At 47.8% G+C, this 27830-nt stretch overlaps 1 protein-coding gene across 1 annotated transcript in view; it reads left to right on the forward strand.

Annotated features, from left to right (window-relative positions):
• Positions 1–27830, forward strand: part of Col4a1 (collagen type IV alpha 1 chain) — a 110886-nt gene that overhangs the window by 14563 nt on the left and 68493 nt on the right. Inside the window, exon 2 of the mRNA NM_001135009.1 lies at positions 27296–27355. Coding sequence (NP_001128481.1) covers positions 27296–27355 — 60 coding nt within the window. The remainder of the gene's footprint in view (positions 1–27295; positions 27356–27830) is intronic.

A 27830-nucleotide genomic window follows, 5' to 3' on the forward strand; every position in this document is an offset into this window, starting at 1 on the left:
AAGCTCCAACAGAAACCAGCAAGGGCATCTGTTTTCCTACCCATAGCCTGGCTTGTCCTGGCTCTCCCCTAGGTGGGTGGCCTCTGGGTGAGAAATACACAAGGCGAATCTCAACTCTCCTCTTTCCACCCCCAGCCTTCATTTTTCCGTCTGCCACTCCTGAATTTTCTGGAGTTTTGTGCTAGTTCCAAACTCCTTTAGAGGATCTCAGGACTCATCTGGACAATAGAGGGGGGCTCTGTGTGCTTGGGTTTCTCCCCGAGTGTCCTGCAGCACCCAGAGGCTTTAGGACCTTACACTTGCATCTGAGGCCAATTTGCCTTGAGCCTAGTGAGCCATCGTCAGTGCCAGGGGACGTTCTTAGATACCTGAGGGCCTCCACTCTCTGTGGGCTTCCCGTGGTGGCTGACTACCTGGCTTGCTTGTCTACTCACTTCCAGTCTAGTCCTCCCTCCCCTTCCCTGGGCTTGGCCCTCCTTTTCCCAAGATGGATGTCCTAGGATGACTCAACCTTGGTTCTCTCCTATCCCAGCTGTCTCACCCTCACCTTCCTTTTATTCCGTCTCTAGGCAGCAGTCCTCCCTGCAGAGGCTCATCCTAATGAGAGCTAGCCCTTCCAGGTGGAGCCTCTGTCTCATGTCCAGCTCTTTACCTGGCCTCCAGCCAGCCCCCTGCCTCAGAACATTAGGCAGCCGAGTCCCCTCATAAGAATAAATCAGAGAGCACTTCCTGGTCTTTCCTTAAGTTCCCATTACTCTCTGGTTCTTGTCACACCTGTCTTCCTCTGCTATGGGTTTGTTACCTCCAATTTAGAGTCGTCCTCCTTCTGAGCCACAGAGTGTCCTCGTGAACAGGACGCTCCTTCCTTCCACACTTGTCCAGACTCTCCTCTCTCGTACACACTGAAGTTGGGTGTTAACCCTTTCCCTCACCGTGAGAGTCCAGGGCAAAAGCCAAGCTGAGTTCTCTTCACAGAGGGTCTGGCACAGTCTTTGGAAGAGACTGGGCGACTGTCAGTTGAGACTACCAGAGAGAGCCAATAGGAGGTGAAGGGGTTCACGAGTCCCCAGGGTGGTTGTTGGTTGAGACCCTGGGGTGGTTGTGGGTGACTCAAGTAGAGTCTAACCTTTACTTGAAGGTCTCAAGCCCATGGTCCTGGAGGAAGGTACGGTTCCAATTTTCTCTACCTTCCTGTTCTGTGCAGACCTTTGAGGGCTTAGATAAAGGCAATGAAAGGAGAGCATGTGTGCATTCACGTTTTACCTTCGGCTGAAACGCTGTTGCTATTAAACAAGAAAACAACCTCGAATGTAGAATATAAACCTGTTGAAGTAAAACCTGCTCGTTGACATTATTACATTTCTCCAGCAATGGAGGAGAGGGGCACACAGCCCCAGCTTTATGTCCTGGAAATGGTGTCATGGTGATTTGGGATGCTGGAGTAAGTCAGCAGGACAGTTGCCCAAGAGCTGCATGACCAGGAAAGGGTTACAGCTCAGAAAATCCTTCCGGTGCACATGGATCGAGGTCAGGATGGAGCAGGTGGCTTGGGCGGTGGTGGTGGTGGCGGAAGTGCATCTCAGTATCTGTAGATAGCAGAGACCTTGGAAGGAAGGAAGCGCCCACAGAGTGTTAAGGAGGTGAAGGTCAAAGCAGATGGCTGCAGATGTTTGAAGGCACAGGAGAGGGAGTGACATTCCTGGCAGGTTGGCAGGCTATGTACTGAGTTTGTCTAAGTTCTGTGGCTGTTGTGAGTTACTATTTGTTCCAGAAGGTGGAGGATTCACTTTGATCAGGAACATCAACATGCCCAGTTAAACCAAGTGACCCAAATCTCTCTCTCTCTCTCTCTCTCTCTCTCTCTCTCTCTCTCTCTCTCTCTCTCTCCCTCTCTCTCTCCTCTGTTCTTCTTTTCTATCTTTTCCTTTTTCTTTCTAATTTTGTTTATTTATGTGTGTGTATGTGTGCATGTGTGTGCATGTATGAACGTCACAGTGTGCACATAGAAAGAAGTTCATATGCTACTAGCAGGAGTTGTTTCTCTTTTTACCACGAAGGACCTTGGGACCCCAGGCACCCAAGTCTTGACTAATGAGTCTTCTTGACTAATTTATAGATTTTTGTTTTGTTTTGAGACATAGTCTAGCATCGCCTAGCCTGGTCTTGAACTTGATAGGTGGCTAAGCATGACGTTGAACTCCTGATCTCCCTGCTTCAACCTTCCAGGAACTGAGATTCCAGGCATAAGCCATCACACCCAGCTTCAGGGTTAAAAATAAAATTGAGTTCCTATATGTATGCCGCAGATTTCTCTGTTCCTCTGGTCACTTTTTTTTGGGTAATGAGTGGTTGGGCATCTCAGGGGCACCCACTCTCGCCCTTCTCCTAGGTTTCAGGAGATGGGGCTGGTAGTGTCTCCTATGAGCCTGAATTTCCCCACTGTTGCTCGCAGAGGGCTTGGGGGTTAATTTATGGTACTGAGCTCTTGGAGTCCCATCATGGATTTGTGTTGGGGGTCGCTGGGCACCTTTTGGAATGTTGAGAGAGTTCAGTCAGTGTCTCTGTTTCTCACATTTGTTTGGGGATGCCAGACTTCCAGCCGTAGGGGATGGCTCACCCATCCCGCGTCTCCTCATCACACAGCAATGTTGCTTCTCACAGCTGTTCTCCCAAGAGAAGGACCTCGAAGAGAGCATCTCACGTATCTGGTGGCTGCAGAGGCCAGCTGTGGTGTCAGAGACGCTGCTGCTGATGTTGGCTGAACAACACTCTTCACGGGAAAAGTTGGAGCTGTTGGGTTGTTTTTAAGGTCAGAGTGTTTAAGAAAGTGAGGTGCGTGGAAGGGGACAGATTCTCAGTTCAGCAGGAAATGGGATAGGATTCGGGGAGACAGTTCAGTGGGGCTGAGTTCGGTGCTCAGCACTCAAATGAAAGCTGGGTTTGGTGGTATACAGCTATAACCCCAGCATTGGGGAGGCAAAGCAGGCAGATCTCTGGGGTTGCTGGCCAGTTAGTTAGCCTACATGGTGACCCCCAGTCCCAGTGAGGCTGACTCAAGGAATAAGGTGAATGGCTTCTAAGGAATAACACTTGAAGGCTACCTCTGTCCTACACACACACACACACACACACACACACACACACACACACACCACACACACACACACACACACCACACAGAGAGACAGACAGACAGACACACACACACACAGAGACAGAGAGACAGAGACAGAGACAGAGAGACAGAGAGAGACAGACATACACACAAACACACACACAGAGACAGAGACAGAGAGACAGAGAGAGACAGACACACACAAACACACAGACAGAGACAGAGAGACAGAGAGAGACAGACACACACAAACACACAGAGACAGAGAGACAGACGCACACACACAGAGACAGACAGAGAGACAGACAGACAGACAGACAGACACACACACACACACACACACACACAGACAGAGAGAGAAAGAGAAAGTGCTTGAGATGGGAGGAAGAGCTCTCCTCTCCCTGTTTTTACCAGTTGGAGAGAATTGGGTTCTCTCTGTGGCAAACAGTGTAATAGGGTGAGGAAAAAAAACAATTAGCGTAGAGCCTCGACACATGGATGGCGGGAGAAAGACAGATCCAGGCTAGATTTGGAAACGTCAAGTAAATTTATTTAAAATATAAAGGGACTATAGGTCCCAACAAAGGAGGAAACTTGACCTTTGTATCACCACAAGGGTGCTGGCATGGTGATTATTGAGTTGAGAGGACTTGCTGGGAGGAGAGCAAGGCTCAGGGGCAACTTTCTTTCCACAAAGCTTTGCAGAGGCTGGAGTGGATCTGTCCACTGAGGTGTGAGGGCTGAAGTCTGCGCCATGTAACACAACCAAGCCAAAGCTAACTGGTGTTGTGAACGAGAACCTGAGGTTCTGTGTAGCTCATTTTTAGAATGCTTTCCCTAGCGATACAAGCCTATAATTGTTTTCATTCTCAGTAGCATAATGGGGACTTTGTGATGGGTTCATGAGAATTGGGGACTTTGGAATGTGACTTTTATTTTAAGATTTTTGGAGGGAACTCCTAGCGGCGTTTCACTTTTGACCTTTATGCGAAGCCTGTGGTTGGCCGGTGCCACCAAGTAGGCGTCAGAGGGACATTGTTGTTGTGTCTAAGATCTCAGCGCTCTGGATACTGTGGCGCACGATAGACATGTCACACATGAAGCAGTTTTGCACCCTGCTGGTTCACCGGACAGATTAACACATGGTGTTTAGGTTTCTTTACAAACGCACTATAGAAACACAGTGTTCGGGGTTGGGGATTTGGCTCAGTGGTACAGCACTTGCCTAGCAAGCGCAAGGACCTGGGTTCGGTCCCCAGCTCCGAAAAAAAGAAATAAAAAAAAAGAACTCTGAAGAAACACAGTGTTCTCTCTACCCCATGTCACCCCGTTTTTCATATTGGATTTAGAAATGAAAGTTAGGTCCACCAAAGCAGAAAGGTTGCCAACAGAGAGAGCATTACCGACAAGAAGAAAGAAGGGGAATCCAGGAAAAGAGAACCGAGGGCCCAAGACACGTGCAAACGCTGAAATAAACTTAGTGGGTGTGTGTGTGTGTGTGGGTTCTCTTTTGGGAACCTGGCAGGCGAGGGTGGCTCCTGAGAGCACTTGACCCTCCTCACGTGTGCCCTGGAAACAAAGCCACTCAAAAGGGGAGTCACTCAGCAACAGCGCAATGCATGTTGGGAATAAAGGAGAATAGTGTGGCTTGGAGCTGGCTAGAAGATTGCATGATTGTAATAAAATAAAAAAGAATAATAATGAATTCTGGGGCTGGCAAAACTGTTGGACGAGACCACGCTAAGCACTTCTGGGTGGCCAGCGTTTGATCCTGGGGAGGCTTGCCCTGCAAGAGAAGACATGCAGAGGGAGAATTTTGCATATTTTGGGTTCTTCCATAACCTGTAGGTATGTGCGGTCCTCACACTCAGGAAGAATGTGCACCTTGAGGAGACAGACACTGAGCCAAGGCTCAGGGCGCCTGGGTTGCTCTCCTCGAAGGACTTGAGAACTCCTTCCACAACAGTAGAAACACGTGTTTCAGTGATGTCTCCACGGCGTGGTGTGAATTCAAAAGATGAGGCCACGCATGGGAAGTTGGGGTGCCATGCGGGTCACCGAGGGAGGAGGGTGTGAGGTGGGATTAAGTGCCGGCAGACCTAGCTTCCTGTGGGGATCAGTGGCTGTTGGCCTAAATGTCTGTCAGGCTTAGTGAAGATCAGATCAGAGGACAGAGGTTTGTAGCAGATGACAGAAAAGGTGGCTTAGGTGAAGGCAGAAAAGTACCGACAGAATGTAGGGTGAATTTTTAGACGCTGAGAACGCTGAAGGCAGGTGTAGCTGATTCTAAGTGCTTTATATGGGATTGGGATGGGCTGTCAGCCTGATCCCTTCACTGGACACTGCACACAGTGGAGCTAGTGTGCGGGACAGCACACAGAGGAGTGGGAAGCAAAAGCTGACCTGCCCCGCCCCCTTCATGGTGCCTCAGACAACTGTGGTGGCAGATTTCAAACAGTACAGATGGGAGGAGACCCAGGCCAAGATACAGGGAGCATGGGCTGGAGCTCCTAGAAGGGAAACATTGAGAAGATATTTCAGAAGACAGCAAAAGAGACAGGGCAGGTAGAAACTGAGGAGATGGAAATTCTTCCTGGTAGTCCACATGGGAAAGTGAAGAGAAGCAATTTGGAGGAGGGGAAGGGAGGGTATAATTGTGGCTTGGCAAACGGGCAGTTCCCCCTCCTTGTCCACAGGGCTGCTTCATTCCACAGACTGCCCTGTGTCCAGGAGTCTTGGGACAATGCTTTGTGGCCTGTCAGTGAATAGAGTCTTTGCTACTGCTGCCAAAGTAGTTGAACAGGTGGGTTTCAAGCCACTGATTTGAGAAGGGCAGCGGCCATATAGGTCTGCGTATCTGCCTATCTACACGGTGAGTTTCATCCAGGTGTGTGTAGTGAGACCTTGTCTTACAATCATAACTACAACAATGACAATGAGACCTTTAAAAAGACTTACTCCAGGGACTCATGAAAAACATTATATAAAGTCTAAGGCTTCCAAATTGTGGATGTTTAGCTATTTTTCAGGGCCATTAAAAAAGAAAAATCAAACCAGAATGACAAGAGAAGAGAGGGACCAAGAACAAAAGGAGAGTGCTATCTTACCTGGAAAATACCAAGTGGGAAATAGAACTGAAAGGATGTCTTCTCAGCACAGTGCCGTCTTGGTACAAAGCTTTATCGTAATATAAACTTGGTTTTCCCTGCACCAAACTTTATAACCCCCCCCCCCACCAAGGAATCAGAAGTAATCTCTTGGAAAGTGACAGTTGAAAATCTGATTTACTGGGAATAGTATATTTTTTAATGATTTTATTTATTTTTATTTTATGTACATTGGTGTTTTGCCTATATGTATGTCTGTGTGTGTCAGATCTTCTGGAACTGGAGTTACATATGGTTGTGAGCAGCCATGTGGTGCTGGGAATTGAACCTGGGTCCTCTGGAGTAGCAGCCAGTGCTCTTAACCCTCTTTCCCTATATCTATCCATGAGGATAATACTTTCAAGTCTGTTGATGTAAGTCATTCCATCTCTCCTATATTATACTATGGGGACAATATCTTTTGACTCTGTTGATGTATGTACTTCTTAGCAAAAGAGGATGGACACGAAAATCCTGAGTTCCCTTTGTGTTAGTTTTAAAAGGCAAAAAAATCCATCAGGCAAAATATTAGAGAATCGAAAAGTTTCCATCAACTACCATAATGCTAGGGTAGGTTACCCAATAATTGTAGAAAGACGACATGGGAATTAGGGAGAAACCAAGCCAAATGGATGTTGGGAAATCCGAGAGAAATGAAATTGCTAGGCTGAGTGAGGGTGAACTTTAACTCAGTCAATGTGCAAGACTTGGGTCAAAGGAGGAGTGTGGGATGGGAGGCCCGGGTCATCTGTGCATGGAAAGCTGGACACACCCGGAGTCGAAAGGAACTCAGTGCTGTAGGGGGTGGAGAGCAGAGTGCAGGCGTCAGGCCTCTGGGCGAGCTTCCTGGGAGCCTTCTGGGACTCCATCTGCCATGTTATCTGTGCTTTCCCTAGAGGGATACTGATTGATTGAAAACCATGACAGAGATATCAGGGAAAGTCAGACTAGACAAGGAAATGGGGAATATAGAAAGTTTTATGTTAGTAGCTGTTTTTCAGTGACATTTGCTTATGTGCTATTTTATGGACAAGGCCAATGAAAGGGGTGCATTAGCATGAATGGGAGAGAGTAGGGACATAGACACCCAACAGAGCACGTTAGTGGCCAGGACTGTGTCTCCAGAAGGACATTGCCATCATCTAGGTTGAGTTTACTGGAATGCAAATTCCTGTAAGTTAGACCTATTCCTGCAAGTTGAAAATCTAAGTAGTATCCTGCCAGGGAAAGTGATTGGCTCCTGTCTTTTAACTTTGTATCCCGCCAGGGAAAGTGATTGGCTCCTGTCTTTTAACTTTGTATCCTGCCAGGGAAAGTGATTGGATCCTGTCTTTTAACTTTGTATCCTACCAGCGGGCTGTAACCCATTCTTAGGGATTTTGTTGTTTTGTTTTGTTAACACAGATAGGCATGTCATCTGCTGAGTGCTTTTAAGAAACTCTAGCATGAAAAATGGAAACAACTGGAGTAATTTAGAGACTTCAGGTGATCCAGAAAGGAAAGGCTTCCATAGCTACTTAAAGATATTTAGAGCTAAATAGTGCTTAGCATTTTTTCTTGATTAATTTTATTCATATCCCCACACATATGTATGCATAAATGTGTGCCCTGGATTTTATATAGGTGTATATATTAGGTGTATGTATTTTTTTCTTTTTTTCCATTTAAAAAGAAAGCCACAAATGCTAAAACTGTTGGAATTATTTTCTGCCCTTACCTCTCACATCTGCCTGCTTCTGACCTTGGCATGGTCAGTGCTTTGTGGCTATTCTTTTCATTTCCTATATAACGGTGAGTCTCCCAAGAGCTCATCCACCTCTATGCTGCATGATCTTTGGGCCCCAGATATAACTCTTGTCTTTTGCGATTCTTGCTCTCCTTCAACACCACCATGGTGATACTTTTGGAGAGGTCCAGGCTCATCTCTGCCATGTGCTTCCGTCCTCACAAAGTAGCACGGCGACTCAGCCTGTATGATGGGACAGTCCCCATCTAACTGGGAAAGGACTGGAGTCAGTAAATTGTGGAATACAGTCGGATCTCCCAGCGTAGGCCCATTGCTGCTTCAGTGAACCGAGCTCCAAGTCTCCTTGAGGCGGCATCACTGTGTTACATGTAGGCTGAGATATACTTCCAAACCTCGTTTTCTGAGATTCGGATTTGAATCACATGTATCAGAGAAGACCCTGACTCTCCTTCCATAATGTGCCACGTTGATGTAATAGCTGGTTATATGGAGGCATTGCTAATGTCTGTCACTGCTGTCCATGACAGCAGGGCCTTTGTAGTTTCCACCCAAAGCATGGAGAGCAAAAGAATATCTTCTCTGAAGTCCTTTGTGTTTATTGGGAGGGGGCAGGGAAAGCAAATAAGTAATTAAGACCTTTATAATAGATCATTTTTTAAAATAAAAAAACTGAGCTGGCTGGGTCCTAAACTTATGGCCCCTGTGTTTTCGAACGCAGAGTGGCTTCAGCCTGTTGAGAAATGGACAGAAAGTCATCTCTTTCTAGTGTTTTAAGCCACAGCGACAGCATTGTATCTGATGACTGTGCTCCCTTGTGGGATGAGTTTCTGGAACCCCAATCCAGCTCTGGCTTCCGGTGACCATCATTAGAGAGAAGACCCACATCTGTGCAGGGCTGATGGCCATGGGGTCATGTCAAACAATAGGTCATTCTGACCTCAGCGCTCAGGGTGGGGCCTAGCAGACTTCACAGCTTCTTCCTTCCTATCCTTGGTCTTGTTCTCCGGAAGAGAGAAGGAAACGCAATAATCTTGTCTATTCTCATTACTTAGATGACATCTTGTAGCTCAAGCCTTCCTTCTAATGTAGCTCCTTTCAGGATTATTTTTTTTAAAAGCAATTTCTAAAGTATTAAAATATGAAATAATTTCAGACTTATAAGAAAGTTTCAGGATAGTCATGGTTATCCATCTAAATTTACCCATTGGTAACATCACTATAAACCACAGAGCAGAAAAAAAAAAACAAAAACAAAAACAAAAAAACAAAAAAAAAAAAAACAAAACTAGGAAGGCAACTTCTACAAAATGCTATAACCCCACTACTCCTAAATGCCATCGCTGCTCACAACGATGTCATTTTCCCATCTGAGATCTGTGAAGGGTCTCACATTCAGCTGCCACGCATCTGGGTAGCCCTCTCAGATCTGGTACAGGTCTTCTGCCTTTCTGGGGGCTTCTGTGAGCTTGATGGTTTTGATGAGTGACTTAATAAATTATAAACTGTCCTTCACTTGACTCAGGTGGTGTGCCTGCCTTTGGGGGCTCCTGGTGTGAGTAGCATACTCTGGGTAATGTTGATCTTCCTGATCTCCACTGAAAAGCTACCTGCTTTCTTTGGTCACTAACAGATGCTTTGTTGGCTACACAAGCAGACCGGTTCTCCTCATAGGAGAAACATTGTTGCTGGTGAAATGCCTACTGAGGACCCCTGTTGAAGCAAGCAATGTCACCTGGTGTGAACTCCTCTCCCCACTTCTCAGTTGGCACTTGACTTCTCATGAAAGGAAGAACTCTCTCATTGAATATTCTTCTGACTATGCATTAATTAGAAGTGAACTCATGTGTCATATTTTGTTGCACAGATTATAGCTCGTTTATGTCTACCCTTACTGTCTTGTACTGGAGGACGCTGCATATCTTTCTTGCCCCCCAGCAACCCTGACACCAGCCTTTCTCCTACGAGGTCTGTCTCCTTCTACTGACAAGTGAGGCTGAGGTATGATAGGTGATGCTTTTTCCCACCTGACAAGCTGAATGGGTTACTGCATTTCTTCCTCTTTCTGGAACCCTTAAAGAGGAAATTTGCTTCATTCCTACGCAAACAATTATAGGAAAGAAACTATGACTGTGGTCTTCTCAATGTATACTGCAGGGTGGTCATGGGTCATGCTCAGATGTTTTCTGTGGCCATTTATTCTGCACTGGCTTGCAGGAGAACCAGAACGGTGTCAGCTTTCACAGTATATTCAGCTGTCATAGCAGCTCCTACAGCAGATCTCCATCAGGACTGGGGGATGTGACTCCAGCCTCTTTCAGACCTGGACTATCGAGCCACTAAGCGTTTTTTTTTTTGTAATTTTGGCAAGGGCTAACGCTTTTCACCTCAGAAGAAGTGCATAAGGTAGTTCTTTCCTTCTGGCCAAATGTTTGGGATCTCCATGTATAATTTTTACAGTGTAATTCTAGAACATCTCACGAAGGTCCCCAAATTTGGTGTTAGTTCATGAAGTTGGTAGGGATGCACTTTTATCTGTAGTGAACTGGAGACCATACTTCCAAGGTCAATGCTACCGTCTGCATTGCATGTACCACCTAACGTCAGGGGATGAATATGTGTGTGGGTGTTCAGTTCTCCTCCTCCATCCATACATGCTGTTAAACTGTTGGGGATCCGTCTACTGAAAACCATGCTCTCTCTGAATGCTTCTTAACCCGGAGAGTGCGGCTCTGGCTGTTTTGGTGGGAGGGAGCTTGGGAGCTTTTGGGCAAGTAGAAATAACTAAAGAGAGCCAGCAAAGAGCAGTAGGCTGGGGGATGGAGAAATGTCTTCAAAGGGTTCTCAGTTTTTTCAATATCCTAACTCTGCAGAAGGTGGGCTGGTGCTATGATTACAGCACGTAAGAACGAAAGGATGCATTCCTCCTTGTGAGCTCTAACTAGAGATCCGCAGGTCTAGCTAATAGCTTCCTAACTGAATTCTCCCTCTGCCTTCACTCAGTCAAGGCTGTGAGTGTGACTGCCCCACTCCCAGACAGCCTTTCCTGCCAGACTCCACCGGCTCCCTGGACTTCAGATGGAACTTGGTCCTCTCATGGCCTGGGCGGGTGGTGTGGAAGCACAGAGCACACTGGGTGACCGGAAATCCTCTCTGCAGCAGTGTATTGTGTGCTTTGTGCTCTGCTCAGCACCCCTGTGCTGGCTGAGAGTGGAGTGGCCTTTGTAGCTAATTCTATCTGCTCAGAAGGGCTGGCCTCACCCCTGCCTCCCAGCTGCGGCAGCTGGGCAGGATGTAACTCCACTGCCCAGTGCCCTTCTCATGCCCGGCACTCCTGTTTAATTTTCAAGTGTTTCTTTACACTAATTAATAAATGAATATTTACGAGACCTATGCGGCTGATTTTTGTTTGTTTGCCTTTTTATTTCTTTTGTAGTTTGCTTTCTGAGACAGACCCAGGATAGCCTTGAACTCACTCTGTAGCCAAAGCTGGCCTCAATCTTACAGTGACTGCCATCCATCTTCTGAGTGCTGGGATCCCGTACATTAGGAGCCATGGTGTGCAGCTCTACATTGTCCTTTAAAAAGCTCTTTTAAATAAAAACCAGTAGTCTTCTTTAAAGGTTTCAGGAATTATGAAAACAGGCTCCTGTGTCCTCCCATTGAGCCATCAACCATTCACATTTTATGAACTCCCCCGCAAGTTCTGAATTTTGCTGAGAGGCCCCGGTGGGCCCCAAGCTGGTCAGCATTAGACTTAAGTGGAGTGTTCTTTAATATACTGTGATATGTTTTCTTGGGTTCAGAAATGTTAACATTTTAACAACATCATATCCGTTATACAGTCGACTTCTTATTTATATCCGTTGGCCTTTATGGCGCTTTGCCCTCCATCAGCCAGAGGTTAGCTTGGGACCACGCTGCCTTTGGGCTATGTATCTGTGCTTGCCCTATGACCGCCATTTTGGCTGACTGAGCATTAATATTTTCTCACCCAAATCAGGCTCAGGATCACCCTTCTGTCAATCTGAACCGTGGCTGGACACCACGTCTTGCTTTTCGCAAGCTTCTTCTGCCCTGTTGTGACATATCTGTTCTTGTCAGTGTGCAGAGAGAGTTGGCTCTGCAGCTGTCCCAGCCTTGCTGGACACGGTGCTGGGTGGATGCTATAGGGCGTCAGCTCATTCCGGGGCTGCACTGCTGAAATCGCTGAGGCTGGGAATAGCTTTCAGCTCTTTATCACCGTAGCAATCTTGCTGTGTGGCGAATTTCCCCTGGCGCATGACTTCACTCTCTGGGTTATGTGCAGCCCCTCTGGCTGCTGGTTCTATAACCTTGTTAGAAGCATTCATTACTGGGAGCCATCCCTTTGGATGCTGGTCTCCCTGAGGTGGCTACACGGGCTCATCTGTGACAGTGCAGGCAAATGAGTGAGCCAGAGGCCTTTCTAGGCCCCCAGTGTCATCCTAGTAGGCTCGTGAGCAGCTGGGATGATCCTCAGAGGAGTCTAATGGAACTCACGCTCCTCCGACATCCACTCCTCTGAGCATAAAGCTTTAGCTGAGATGGTAATGAAAGTTTGTCCTGTTGTCCTTGGGAATTCAATGTCTCCTGTCAGCAGTTCTTGAGCTCCCAGCTTAGGACCTACTAAGTATGTAAGAATACACACAGTCTACATGAGTCCTCACATTCCCTGGATGGCTGCTCAAGGACATGGGGGCTTGCAAGGAGGCAATTTCCTTCCTGAAAGTCAGGGACTGTAGTCACTAGGTTAAGATGCTGTCCTTGTCATTGCAAGGCTCCCTGATTCACGGAGTTGCCTAGCGTCTCACCCGCCCTAGGGTGGGACGTCCGTGTGGAGTGAGGTGAGTTCTGCTGCGTTGAAGGGTCTGGAAGCCAGAGTGTGACTATGAACCAGAACTGCATGCAGCTTCAGTTAGGGCTGTTCCTGCTCCTCCTCCCCGTAGGGCGTGGCTCACCTTCTCTTAATTATTGAGAATAGATTGTTATCCCATTTCTGATTGTGTCTTTATGTGGTGTGGACTGTGGCATCTACATGTGGGTAATAAATCGACTTTTCGTTGTTGCTGATTTCCTTCTTTTTTTTTTTTAAAGATTTATTTATTTTATTTATTATGAGTACACTGTAGCTGTCTTCAGACACACCAGAAGAGGGCATCGGATCCCATTACAGATGGTTGTGAGCCACCATGTGGTTGCTGGGAATTGAACTCAGGACCTCTGGAAGAGCAGTCAGTGCTCTTAACCTCTGAGCCATCCCTCCAGCCCCGCTGATTTCCTTCTTAAGCTTGTGGCTTTCTCCTACCTTCTCACCCGACTTGGCTGAGTGGAGGTGAGCTGGCGTTTCATTCCTTTGCAGACAGTAACATTTAAGTTTAAGCATCAGGGACTTAGGTGAGATCTAAGAAAGGAACGAGAAGATCTCTGAGCAGTCCCTGTCCCTGTCGGTGAGACCATGCCCCGAAGCCCAGCACTTTCCTGAGCTCTGGGGTGTACTTAGGACATCATCGGAACACACACTGGTTACCCAGCAATGGAAGAGGAAGGGAAGACAAGTATGAAAACACAAGGTAGATGATGGAAGAGGTGTATGTAGCAGGACGTGGCAGAGGCCAAGAGGCAGTGCTCCCTGACTCTTGGGGCTCAGGGGATGCAAGGACTCCAGGCTTGTTGCTTCACTGGGTTAAACAGGTGACGACCTGTCCACCTCTGAGTGCTGGGGGGAAGGAAGGCAAGGAAGGAAGAAGTGGGGAGGAGAGGGAGGAGGAAGAACTTTGGCTAACATGGAAGGTTGAAAGCATTGTGTATGGGTTGACGCCTGACGTCCTTAAGCCATGAACAGCATCTGCCGAAGTGGATAGGTGCGGGTAGGAATTCTAGGTCACTCTGGAGGACGGGAAGAGTGAGCCCGCTCCTCAGAGACAAGGATGAACATGGATGAAACTCATCGCCTTCTGGGTGATCTGTCTGTCTGTCTGTCCCACAGCACTGGTAGACTCCAGATTTAGAACCACCTAACCCACACTTCTGTAAACTCATCGGAAGACCTACTACAAGGGCCTGGCTGGCCAGGGCGGGAGGAGGTCCGGACTTCAGCACCCTGTAGAGCCCTCCTCTCCTCCTGAACAACTGGGGGGGATACAGCTGCTGAGCCACCGAGCCAGCCAAGGAGCGACAGGGATGAGGGAGTTCCAAACTCTGTGGAGCATTGGCTCTGAAAAGAATTCCTGGCCTTTTTTTTTTCTCTTTTTTTTTTAGTAGTCAGCATTTAACTATTTAATTCCAACAGTCTAAAAATGTATAATCAAGGTCTATTCTTGGCCATAACGCGATGACTTGACCTTCTCCAGTTTATAAAATAACCCTAATCAGTGGAGCAGCAGCCAGCACAGCACAGCACCTCGTTTCTCTTCGTGCATGGAAGCTTTCATCCCTCCCGTTCCTTTAGGAAGCACATGGACTCCATTTTGGTGATAAAGGGAAGGAGGAGCTTGTTCTGTTCACACCTAAGCGTGTCAGCGTTCACAGGTGCCTGTGACCGGATGCAGAGCCTGCTCTCGTGCTCAGGTGTGTCTGTCATGGGGACAAAGCGATAGGGTTTCCCCATGATTTTCCTTGCCCTGGATTGATATGGAGTCGGGTCCTCAGTAACCACGAGGTTCTTCCCTCGTGACACACATGCCGTTCCCTTTCCTGATTTCATATTTGTAAGTTTATGGTATTGCTTTGAGGGTATGACACCATGCCTGGAGGTCAAGAACACCTCACGGTCACGAAAGACCTTTCAATGTCTCGGGTGGCTTACCCTCTCTGGGCGTAGGGAGAACACATACATGCCTGGTTTAATCTTCACGCTTTCTGCCGTGTGGAAGTTTCCCAGGAATGCTTGTGCCGAGCCGGGTCCAGTAACTAGAGTTCCCTGCTGGGGGGCAGTTAGGTTTACTTGACCAAAGTTCAGGTTCTCAATTAGAAAGTCCGGCTCCCGGCGTCTCTGTAGCTCTCCAGGTCCACTGGGGCCTGTGCCAGGATCCTGCCTTAGAGGCAACGTGATGGGTGACTCTCTGCCGTGCTGGCAGTGGAGTAATTGAGTCGGTCACTCAGCCTCTGCAGGAAGGGCACCACAAAGGAGAATCTGGAAAGGGCAGTGGATCAGGGCAGTGGGAACCATAGACCTTGACCTGGAAATTCCAGGCGGGGGCATAATGAGCGCAGCAGGCCGGCAGGCGTGCGTTTCCCTAGTGCATTGTCTGGACTTTCCTTCCGCAGTGTGCACCGGGGGTGGGAGTGGGGATGGGGGGGGGGAGGCCCTGGGCTCAGATTTTTTTTCTCGAATTTTCCTCTCATACAGTAGCAGCCTGGTGGGAGGCAGGGCACCTCCCCGCCCCCGGGGGTTGTTGATATCTCAGTAATTTTGTCTAAATAAAGTCAAGAGATTAAGAGCAGAGGAGGAGACTGGGTGTGGGGGGTGCACGTCTGCAATCTCAGCGTTTGGGAGGCTGAGGCTGGACTCACGAATTCATGGCCAGCCTGGGCTACAGAATGAGACCCTGTCTTAAAAGGCCATGCAAGAAAGTGAAGAGGGGTGGGGGGATGCAAGGAAGACTCTGGACACCCTGAGTTAATGTCCACGCGTACAAGGGCCTTGTGGGATTTCCTTTGTGTTTCCGACCCATTCTGATACGGTCGTAGCCTCGAGTGGGTTTGCCCAGTTGCTTTTCTCCAATGGCTGCATTCTTTTAACGGCCTCTTCTGGTGGTTACCGGGAAGGTGAAAGGCTGGGAGATGCTTTTTTGCAGGGGAACCATCTTACAGTGGAGTCCAAGGCCTTGGCTTAGACAGGGTGCACCCAATGCCTCCCTTCCTGGGATGTTTGGAGGCATCCCCAGACCTCAGTGTCCTCAAATGCACCTGAGCAACCACCTTAGTTCAACTGTTGGTTGGACAGTTCCATGAGAACCCGTGTGAGGGCCTCAGGTGCTGAGGAGAACCTCGATCTCCTTCCTTCCCTATGTCCTCAGAGTGCTGGATGCAGACTCTTAGATGCGGGACGGGGCTTGTGTGTTCTGGGCCTTTTGGCTTTCTCTAAACAGAGTCCTGTGTTTCCTGGCTTCCTGCCTTTGCACAGCTGGACCACGGAGGCCCCTCTGCCCTGTGCAGAGCTAAAATGACCGTCCCTCTATGGCCCTGGCCTCTGTGGAAGCCCCGGAGGTTTTGTTTAGAAAGTCAGGCCTTTCTGTTACATGACAGGCACAGTTGCTGGAGAAGAAGCAGGATTTGTTGGGGGCTAAAGTCTGGGCAAGCACCCAGATGCCTCTGTGCTGGCTTCCTTTGCTCCAGCCACCAGCCATGGTGGGGACTCTCCCAGAAACCTCACAGGAAGTGGTTCTCAGAAAGTGCTGTCTGTGTGCCAGGAATCGCTGTTCAGATTAATGTCCCTGCTGAGTGCTGGGCGTGTTTAAGACATTTTCATCGTTGTTGTTGTTGTTGTTGTTGTTGTTGCTGCTGCTGCTGCTGCTGCTGCTGCTGTTGTTTCTGAGTGACTTAAATTGGCCATCTGGTGTCTTCTGTCCTATGAACACAAGGTCCTGCGTGATCTATGAGGAAGTAGAAGGACACCTGATGCCTGGAAGATTGTGGCAGAAGATAGAGCTATGAGTCCTTGAGTCTGGGGGCAAGAGGAGGCAATTCAAATTATGCAACAGCCATACATTTGGCTGTACTCTCTGGCTGAGGCGCTCATCTCTAGCGGGATGTGATGGGTAGGAGGGGCCCCTGGCCAGCAGTCCTGCCCCCTCCTTGTGTGTGTGTGTGTGTGTGTGTGTGTGTGTGTGTGTGTGTGTGTGTGTATCTCTTTGGGGAGGGAGGAGATTGACTTCTAACCCCCAGCTGTAAGCTTTCCTGGCGGAACATTGAGACCTTAAGATGAGTTCTGGGAATTTGAGAAGAAAAAAAAAAATCTTCTGCCATTTTTAGTTATTGCAACGAAATATGCAAAGCCTTTACCGTCGGAGTCATTTTTAACGCAGCTCACTGGCTTGAGGCATCTTCACACTGTTTCTCAGCTCTCACCTTACCTGTCCTCAGAGCTCTGAACACTTTCAGGCGTGGGGCCTTCAGTGCCCAGCTCTGGGCCTGCCCTTGGTGGACAGGATATGATGCTAAGGTTGCAGAAGAAGGGTGGGGACTTCGGGAATGTCCCTGACCTGAGTCCACAGGGAATCTACAGACAGGTTGTGGACAGCAGACTGGCTACAGGTGCAACCCCACCCAGGGTGAAGGGACTTTGCTCTGGGTCTCGGTTACTGAAAACTGTGGCTAATACTCTAGTACAACTGGAGTGATTGTTCCAAAAGCTGGAACTACTAGCAAATTATTACCCGAGACACATCAACTGGAAACCCCAGGCTATAAGACACAGAAGGAAAAAAGAGATCGGTTTTTAAAAAAATATTCAAAGTACATTTTATCACCTAAGTGTAATTTTTTTTTTTAAAAACTGCCCATCTCATCTTGACTTGCAGGATGTATTTGTTTGATTCAAGCTTACTGACCACACAGTGGTAGCAAAGGTTCTATAGAAGTTTGTGTAGATGTGACTCTGTTCTGTATAAAAGCTTGGTATGTGACACAATGCATGTTTATATTGCTATAGATCTCCTATAAAGGGCCTCATGGGAACCTTAAGGATGTAAGTGAGAGGGTTCTCTCTTTCTTTCAATGCCTCTGATTAAGGACCAGGGAACTGGGCTTAGTTTAAAGTGGGAGTCAGAGTCACTGTCTGAAAAGCTATCCTATTCCATATTTACTTTCATAATAAACTATAAATGATTTAGGGCTGGAGGGATGGCTCAGAGGTTAAGAGCACTGACTGCTCTTCCAGAGGTCCTGAGTTCAATTCCCAGCAACCACATGATGGCTCACAACCATGTGTAATGGGGGTCCGATGCCCTCTTCTGGTGTGTCTGAAGACAGCGACAGGGTACTCACATACATAAAATAAATTGTGAATGATTTAACTCTGGTAAATATTTTTCTTAACTTCCCTTGGAAATGACAGGTTTTCAGATGCAACAACACAGGTCTCCAGATACATAGCATCCTGTTGAGCAATGAAAGCTTGTTACTGAGGGTCAGTGTGGCTTTCTCATGTCTTGGGAGGATCAGTCTGTCCCGGGGTCCCCAGGGATGTGTGGTCTGGCGAGGACCCCGCTGTGCGGCTGACTGAGGAAGCCCCACAGGTACCACAGGACACCATCTACCATAGCGCTACTGTCACTATGGGGCACGACTGAGAAACCACAGCTCTGACCGACGACGGTGGCTTGTCTGCTGTGGTTTCACTTGTTTTTCTTGTATGACCATAAATGTGCAATGTTTTAGGTAGCTCTTTTGAAAGTGCCATTTATGGTCTACACAGTAGCAGTTGGGGTGTACCCACCATTACTCTCCATATACTTAGGGTTTTTTGTTTCATACGGCTCCCACTGGCGTGTGCCCAAGAAATATGTCACACTGCTGTGTGCCTGAGGAGCTTGTCACATAGAAGCCTTCCAGATGGAACGCCTGCCGCTTATCAAGCGCCGTGCCAGCGCTCCACCGTCTCTGTGCGTGCTTGTGATCCGGCTGCACGTACTACGTGCGCTTTCTGTTTACTTCTTGTCTGAGTTTTCAAGCACAACTTTAAGGACGCGTATCAGGTGATGTTTCCAAGGACTGCGTCACATTCTACTGGCTGCCATGTATTACGAGGGCAACTTTCCCCATATCTAAATTAAAAGTGAACCTGGACAGGAGTTCTCTTACATTCCGGTCCCCTCCCCGCTGGGTGGGATTAGTCTAGATTCGTTCTCTAAAACGTGCCCCATGCCAGACAAGCGAGGTGAAAGGCCTCCGTGGCTACATGCGAGGACATTTTGTAGTCTTACTGGGGTTGAAAAGTAACAGATCCTGAACCAAGACCTGCCTGTACATAAAGAGATCTGAGAAGCTTTCTGCTGTACTCAGAATTTTCTGTCCTGGAGCAGAATGCTCACATCAAAATGGCAGCTACACTCCCCACATGCCCAGATCTCTTTACTATATGCTCCTGGCCATTCCTCTCTGAGGTTCTCTGCCTCTCATTGGACCATGGGGTTTCTTATCCCCATATTTGGTTTATATCCCTTCTTCCTGTTGGAATGTCCACATTTGTGTTTCGGAGCTCTGTGACCCCGCTATGTCCACGAACCATATACAGGTGCCCTGTGGCCACACACGGTGTCACCCACAAAGGGCATTCGCTTCTGCCTTCCTTTCAAAGATCCCGTGTTATGAGGCAGCGACTGGCCCTGGAGGTATTTCATACACATACTTCTCCTCCCTCTCCGTAGGAGCAAGAGGACTGCTGTCCACAGGAGAAGGAACAATTTGTGACTTTCCGCTCTCTTTCCTCCTTAGTAGGTCTGACTCTTGCTGGGTTTCAGGTTGGCAGGAGGGACTGGGATGAAGCTTAGGAGGTAGAACGGAATCAGTATGGCTCCATGCGTGAAAATCTATGTTTTTTCCTCGTGCAGATAAATGCAATCATGAATCAAATAAACCGCAATAATGAGGAGAGTATGAGCCACTCCGTATTGGAAGCAGAATGAAAAATTGTCACAGGAATTTGATAACAGTAATTGACAATAGAATTACCGAATAAGAGGATGAAACCCTTTATCATCTGTTGTGAAATAGGGTGTACAGAAGCTTGTGCTGGCTTCTCTCTCTTGCTTCCCCTCTGCTCTCTCTACACCAGAGTAGAAAATGGCACATTATCAGCAGTGATTTAAAATATTTAATTGTTCAGTGAAAGACAGTGGGGGTACTCCAGCCACTGCCTTCATGAATCCCTCTTTTTGAGCCGCAGGTCAATCATTCCTGAAATATCTCCCTAGTCACTTAGGCTTCTTTCTTTCCCCTTTTCAGTTTGCTACAAACTAGGGCTCCTTAAAGGCTCAGCCAGTGGAATGCGGAAGGATAAATAATACATTGTTTCTTCGCTTGTACTCACGTTGTGTGGGAAGAGAGCCCTTCTGCTCTGTTGACGCTATCTGTGGTCTCCCGGAGAAAGGTGTTGAAAGATGGCCCTGATGATGGGAAATCTTTATCTGTACAGAGCTGCTGGGTGTATATGATGTGTGTGGTGCAGAGTTAAATCAGACCTTGGTCTTGGAATGCACAGAGAATGCTCTGGGTCACAGAGATAGGGAGAGGCATCAGGAATTCCCCAAGAGCTCCCAGATTCCACACATGACCCATTAGGGACCTCTCTGAAGGGACAGTGTGGAAAAGGTGGTGTGGAAAAGGTGGTGGGACTTGACCTGAGGGTCAGATGTAAGAAGTGGTGGTAGGTGTCTGAATTCAGGGGCTGAGGCAGGACAGGAAGCTAGAGGTGTGGATGAAGCAAGGAAGAGAAGATTAGGAGGAGGGAAAGGAAAACAAGAGGAGAGGGAGAGGAGGAGAAAGACCAGAACAAGCTTGGTCATTGTCTCCAAGATGGAGGAGATAGCTGTCCTCCATCTCCTTGTGCCTGGCTGTGTAAATTTGCTCTTTCTTCAAGGACAACTGGGAAATCTTCATGGCCAGACTTGTGTTGATGGTCTTTGTGAGGTCAATGGCTGTAGGATTGTGAGGGGAAGAGGGAGTGTTTTGACCTCATGGACCAGTGACACAGAAGGTAGGCCACCATGAGGAGTAAAATGAAGGATGAGTTCTGTCTGAACGTAGGGACTTGATGAGCCCACCTCAATGTCCTTGGCTGGTGACTCACAGTCATGGGAAGCATCTCTCTAGGTCATCTCCACCATGGGTCCCCATGGGCATACTCGCTCACCAACTCATCACGCATGTGGCCATTGGATAATGGTCACTGTCACATGACAGCTAATTATAGTCCCCATCTGTCTGCAGCTGGAGAAAGACTAGTACGCTGGGCTTCATTATGTGTCCCCTCTGGGGTGTTCTCTTCCCCAGCAAGAACATTTGATGTCACCCCCGTCCAGTGGGAGGGAGGAAAAGCAATGAAAATGAGTCACCAGTGTTGCATGATGGGAGGGAAATAGGACAAGAAGCATGGTCACATGTCAGTAGGACTCGAAGCCAGGCCAACACCCTCGCCTCCGCAGCCTGTGGTATTGGTGGGAGCCCACATGGGTTCTGCAACTCGGTCCCAAATGAGAAGCAGATGGGTCATGGACCGAGCAGGCTAAGCCTTAGTCATATTATTGGGGGTGAGGGGAAGGAGGAGAGAGGAGCTGAACATTAGAAATTCAACTGGTTTGCTAGTTTTTAATTTAACGTTTTGCCAAGAATGTATCAGCACTTGTGTTTGTTTTCAAACTGGGGCAGAGCTATTTTGTTAAGTTCACAGTGTAGCGATGGTTGTTCTGTGTCTGTACTGCATTATCAAACGAGACAGAAACGATATTTTACTGAACTAAATTCTCCTTTTGGTTGAGCGAAGATAAGGAGCGGTTTTCGCATCTCCGGGGAGCGTTCTCTGTCTCAGAAAAGCAAAACAAAACTATAAAGCAGTGACATTAAGTGCAGGCGACGGCGGGTGGGAGCCCCTTCAACTTGTGGGGACAATCTTTTACCTTTAACTCAACCGGGCTTATTTGTGGAAGTTCAAAAATGCTGTGCAAAAGTCAGCTTTTGGTTTGTTTTGGGGGCAGAGAGCTTTAGGCTCAGCACGGGCTTTAGTGCACACCGAAGACCTCTACTCCTCTTACTCTTTATTTTGAGCCAGGGTCTCCCTAAATTGTTCAGGCTGACCTTGAGCTCACTGTTGACCCAGGCAGACTCTGAACATGGAATCCCTCTGCCTCAGCCTCCCAGTTAATTGGCACTACAAGCCTGGGACATCCAAGCTGACACAAGTCTAATCTTTTAAGCAGTTAGTAAGTATTTAGGCTGTGATATTTGACCCTATATCGTGATCTCTGTTCAGTCATATTAAATTTCTAATTCTATACAGTTGAGGAGGCATTCTGTGGACATCTCCGGTCTTGTGTAGGGTTGTATCCTCCCACCATCACACCCATAGCCCATGAAAGGGTGGCTCACCATGCTTCCTTCATTGGTGTGAGCTTTTAATTCTGCTCCAGTAGCCCTGAAATACACTGTTCCCCTCTTCACATATTTCTTTGGCTGGGTAAGTAGTTGTTCTAAAGACCCCCAAGGAGGCACCATGACAGGAAGTGCAGTGGGCTAGCGAAATCCCCCAGGGAAGTGTTCTGACATTTTTTACAGGGTAGGGAAGCAAGAACGAATCTGAGAGGTAAGCTGTTGGGGTTCCACAGAGCTCTGCATGTCCCTGTTTGGAGGGATGGGAAACACATAGAAATTGTTCAAGCGGATGTTTGGTGTCCATCGTCATCATCAGAGAGGGAACGTGAGAAATGCCGGGGCATCCTGTGTGCTCCTTCCAAGGAGCCTGACTCTGGTAGCGCGTGTCACGGTTAGGGAATCTATAGGGCAGATCATCCCTCTACAGGGCAGCCCAGCAGCCGGCACGTGCTCTCCCTGGCTCACACGGTGCTTACACAGCGAGCATCTTGTCACTGATCTGTCACGTGGACTCTGTGGTGATGTCTTCAGTTCGGGGACGATCTGGAAGTGTCTTCATTTCACTGAAGGCCGTTGACCTCCATCTGTCTCCCCTACCAGGGAGCACCGTGCCCTGGGAAGTCGTCAACCCTACCATAGTTTATGCCAGCATGGCTGATGGTTCTACTTTATGGAAACCTCGATGGGAGTGTGGGAGAGAGTTTTGCTAATACAAGGGGTTTTAACCTGTCCCCGGAGGTTTGCAGAAATAGAGAATATAAAAGGGATTTGGTCTGGGGATCACTCCCTAGGACCTTCTGCATTCCTTTGATATTGTGCCTTCTGTTTCTGTTTAACGTTGCCTCCGCTATTGGATTTCCTTTGTGGGTGCCCATGTCTGAAGGTGGCCTGGAGGTAGTTAGTACTGGTTACCATCTTGTTACTGTGACCAAATACATGACAGGAAGCAACTAGCTCACATTTTGGAGAGACAGTTCATCATTGAGAGAGCAACAACTGGCTCACATTTTGGAGAGACAGTTCATCATCGAGAGAGCATGGTAGCAGGGGTCTCCTTAGTGCTAGAGGCATACAGGTGGGGGCGCTTTGCTTCACATTTTGATGGAGCAAGAAATACAGAGAAAGGTATAGCTAAGCTATCAAGTCTCCTGGTCCACCCCTAGTGACCCACTTCCTTCATTAGGGCCCTGGCTCCTAACGGCTCCGTGCCCTACCAACTGGAGACCACGTATTGAAATACCTGAGCCCACGGAGACATCGTTGAAACCACAACACAGTATTGCTCTCCTGCCTGCTTCCACGTAGAGATCTATCCATGCTCCCGATTCCGGCCGCATGGTGGGTCGAGCAGGCAGTGGTGAGCGGGACTTTTAGAAGAGATGTGGTTTTCATTCAGTTCCCTCCAGTTCAGAAAACGTAACCGCTTTTTTGTTGCGAGCTTGATAGCCTCCTGTGTTACGCCCCCACCCCCACCCCCATAAAAGTTGGGCTCTCCACTCTCTAGTCTTGGTCTTCTGTGAGAGAGACCAAGTCCCATATGGTCTGTCCTTTGAGGTTATGCGGCCACATTCCAGGGCCCCAAGTGGGCAGCGTTCCTGACCCACTTCCTCCTGCTTGTATCTCATGGGAAGAGAGAACAGGACTTAGTTAATCCAATTGACCCTAGGAGGGGAAGGGACTGTGCAATTCACAGAATGTTCCAGTTCCTCCTGTTCTAGAATCTGAAACAGATGGGCTAGGAGCTGGTGGATGTGGCCCAATGTGCCCCAGACATGGAGAAGAAGAATGAGTAAGGCCTTGTAAAGTCCTTCAGATCTGGAGCCAAGGGGGCACCGCTGGGTTCCCTAACTGTGCGCTGAGGGGCCTCAGGAAGTCATGAAGTTTGTGGCACAACCCTTTTCATGCGAAGATTCCCCACAACCTCAAACCTATGCCAGTCATAAAATCATGGCAGGTTACCGTGAATGGGAACGACTGTGAACAAAGGCTACTGTTTTAATTCGTTGTTTCAGAGGTAAATGTCAGAGCTGACAGGACAGGGTCTCAGGGTCCTACCTACCTGTATTGGTTTTTTACCTATGTTCCCTAGACTGCCCCAGAACAAGCCTGTGTGTTGGGGAGAGATCCACCAAGGGCCACTGTATTAAAGTAGAAATCATTAAGGACCCGAATAGAGACATTTTAGCCTTCATCCTGTTTAACAGAGTAAACAAATATCACACGATTTGTGGCTGTTTTTCTAAAAATTGATGTTTTTTTCCAATCAAGTCATTTACATAAGATGCAAGGCCAACCAGAATATGACACAGTAATCGTGGTCTTTAGCTCTTCTCTTGGTCGGGTGGGTGGTCTTTTGCCTGTAAGGCCAGCATCGAGAAGCCTGGGGCAGAGCACTTAGAGTTCTAGGCCAGCCTGAGTTATATAGTGAGACACTGCCTCGACCTCCCACCTCCAGACATTAATCTTTTTCTTTTTTTTAAAGATATATTTATTATATATAAGTACACTGTAGCTGCCTTCAGACACACCAGAAGAGGGCATCAGATCTCATTACAGATGGTTGTGAGCCACCATGTGGTTGCTGGGATTTGAACTCAGAACCTTGGGAAGAGTAGTCAGTGCTCTTAACCACTGAGCCATCTCTCCAGCCCCCTATTCTTTTTCTTTTTCTGGAAATCAGGTCATAAATTTAGATGTTATTAAAAGAGTCAACTCTTCAACATTGCTTTCTGGGGACAAGCATTTGGCGATAAGATTTCTTGAATGTCCCAAAACAATAAAGATTTCCTATGTGAATAAAGACATATGTGTTGGCTCTGGGATTAGACAGTGTGTGTGTGTGTGTGTGTGTGTGTGTGTGTGTGTGTGTGTGTGTGTGTGTGTGTGTGTAAAAGCTGTGGGAGGAGGATTACTCTATCTCTTTGGTTCTGCATTCTGTCAAGAGTTTCTTAAGACTTGGAGTAGGTCTCAGCCAAGAAGCCTACTAGTTACCAGCCTCTCTGGGCTTCTGTATTGTAAGCCTTGGCTTTCACTGTCTCTGCTCAGAGCAGGGATTGGGGTGTCTCCCATGCTTATGGAATCCACTGATATTCATAGGAACAACTCTGGGAAATTGATTAGAAGGCTTCCCTCAGGGCGAATGGAGTCAAGCTTCTTAGATGGCAGGAGCTTCAGACAGAAAATCCCACCCTCAGCTAACTGTCTTTAAGCTTCTCTTCAAGTGTGATATTTCAAACGAACTGACCTTGGCTTTCAGATAGAAAATCTGGCAACCTGAGACTGTTGTCGAGTCTCTGCTAAATATGGGTGATTGGGAGCCGCTTCTCACACAGACGCTGCAGCTCCTGGAGTCTCTTGTCAGGCTAGTTTCTCTGAGTGAAATGAGTGGGGGAAAGGGTGGGGCCCTGCAGAAGCTAACGAGTGGGCTAAACTGCCCTTGCTCCAAAGCAGTAGCTATAGGGAATGGTAGACACCAACGAGGAGAGAACGTCAGTTGCATACCTTCTGGTGTCCATGATCCCGAGGCCGGGACAGACTCAGCAATGGGCAGCATGCCACTGGTTGATTAATTAGTAACCTCCTTTCTTAGTGTGAACTTTCCCACCCTGGTACTTTTGATAAAACAGTCTGAAACAGGTCTGTGGCAAGGTCAGGTTGTGGTTAGAGGCACGGGGGTATCCCACGACCCTGAATTTCTCGGGGCCCAGGTACTCAGAGGTGGGGACAGTTGGGTCAGCTTAAGTCTGCTGAAGTCCCCCTGAGTTTTCCTCTGTGTGTTCTGGAAGGTTCTTCTTCAGCTCACGCTAGAGATGTGGCCCTGGTGGTGACTGGAATTCACATTCAGAAGTAGGCACAGCACAGGGGAGGCTCCTGACGTTTGAAATGTCAGGAGGACTATGAGAACACAGGCCGAAATGTCTGGATTGTGAGTCAGAGAGAGGAGCAGATCTGACCACTGGGCTTTATGTGGATAGCTGTCAAGTGTCCCCATCTACAAAATGTAAAATTAAGAACAGCTCACCGTCCTGGAGGCACTTGTTGGGCTCTAACATAACGTAAGTGTCTCCAGATGGGGTTGTTTTGGGCAGAGCGTCTCCATGGTGATGCAGCCTCGAGGATGCTGTTGAAAGAACAGACTTCTGGAGAGCCAGAGACCATTATTAGCACACATTTAGTTTGAAGGAACCGATACCACCTGAAGCAGAATATGGGCCTAAATTTTATTTCTGAGCCGACACAGCATCTCTAATAAAGCTTGCTAAACGGTTCACCCTGTGTCCTCGCTTCCCTATTAACACCACATTACTGTCTATAACAGCTTAAAACTTGGATTCTGCCAAGCGCTTTGGGAAGTGTGGCATGCATATCCATTCTGTGTTTGTTTTCACTCTCTTGGCCACTTTACGTACTGGAAGCTGTGTAAAGTCCAGATTTCAATCTTGTCTTAGCATAGTATGTTAAACCTCTCCATTTTGAAGAAGTTCCTCTCAAGCTCTTGCTGATGTCCGGTTAGCAGACAACCCATGAGGCTTGTAATAGCGTTCTTTAAATGAACATCCAAGCTTTCATTGAATGTAAACACGCGGATCTGAAAGTCAGCGCATTCCCTGGTTCTTTCTCTAGTCTTTTGCAGAGCTCTAAGTCTCTGGCAACACAAGCAAAGCCCCTCTCATGGAGCCCTGGTTCTCTCGTGATCTTAGGTGTGAAACCCTTAAGTCAGAGCTGGGCCTTCTGTTTGACTTGCCGCACCGTTCACACAATACTCAAGTGAGCCTGTTTCCAACAGACAAAGGACAGCCAGTTTTGTGACACGGATTACCGAGTCCAAGGCTGCATGCCCTAGGTCCCAGGGATTTCTCTATGAAATGTGTGACTCGTATTATTCACCTACAAGTTCTGGTTCTGCGGATGAAGATGCTGATGTCATAATTCAAATCTTTTTAGACATTACATTCATTTATTTATTATGGATGAAGGTGTGTGTGTACCTGTGCCTCAGCACACGAGACAGTCAGAGGACAGCTGACGAGGATGGGGTCTCTCCCTCCATCACGTGGGTCCTTGGGGTTGGTGGCCAGTGCTTTTATCCACGGACCCATCTCACTGACTCTCAATTCTAATCTTGACAGCACTTGGAAAATGGTCTCCTGTTTAACCTTTTTTCTTCTTCCTTTCTTTCAGGGTGATTGTGGTGGCTCTGGCTGTGGAAAATGTGACTGTCATGGTGTGAAGGGACAAAAGGTAAGAGCACACACTTCGTGATCCTGTCTGAGTACTGCCCTGTCCCCTAGATCATGAGCCTAACTGTACAGTCAGCAGCTTGGGGGTCAACCTCCTTCCTGCTTTAACAGTTTGCCCAGAGCAGCCCAAGGGAAGCAAAGTGTTTAACACTGTTCTGGGCAACGTTGTCACTGTAACAGGAGTTCTTCAGGGATCACCGTAATCAGTGACACTTGGTGTGGGAAGTCTAGAGAGCCTTCTCACGTTCACCGTAGGGGAGTGAGTGAGCTGGTATGCTATCTTTTGACTCAGTGGTGCTTTTCGGAATCGATGGATGAGCACTAAAGTCAGTGTACTTTTTTGCAAGAAAAAAAATTCCTTTAGGCTTTGAAGGCTTTCTGCTCAAATTCATATTTTTAAAACAAGCTTTCATCTTTTACATACTTGCCTAGATGTATTCATAAAGATGAGCACTTGTTTCTCAAATTTAAAACAA

Source organism: Rattus norvegicus, chromosome 16 (genome assembly GCF_036323735.1).
Source record: "Rattus norvegicus strain BN/NHsdMcwi chromosome 16, GRCr8, whole genome shotgun sequence".
Classification (NCBI taxonomy): domain Eukaryota; kingdom Metazoa; phylum Chordata; class Mammalia; order Rodentia; family Muridae; genus Rattus; species Rattus norvegicus.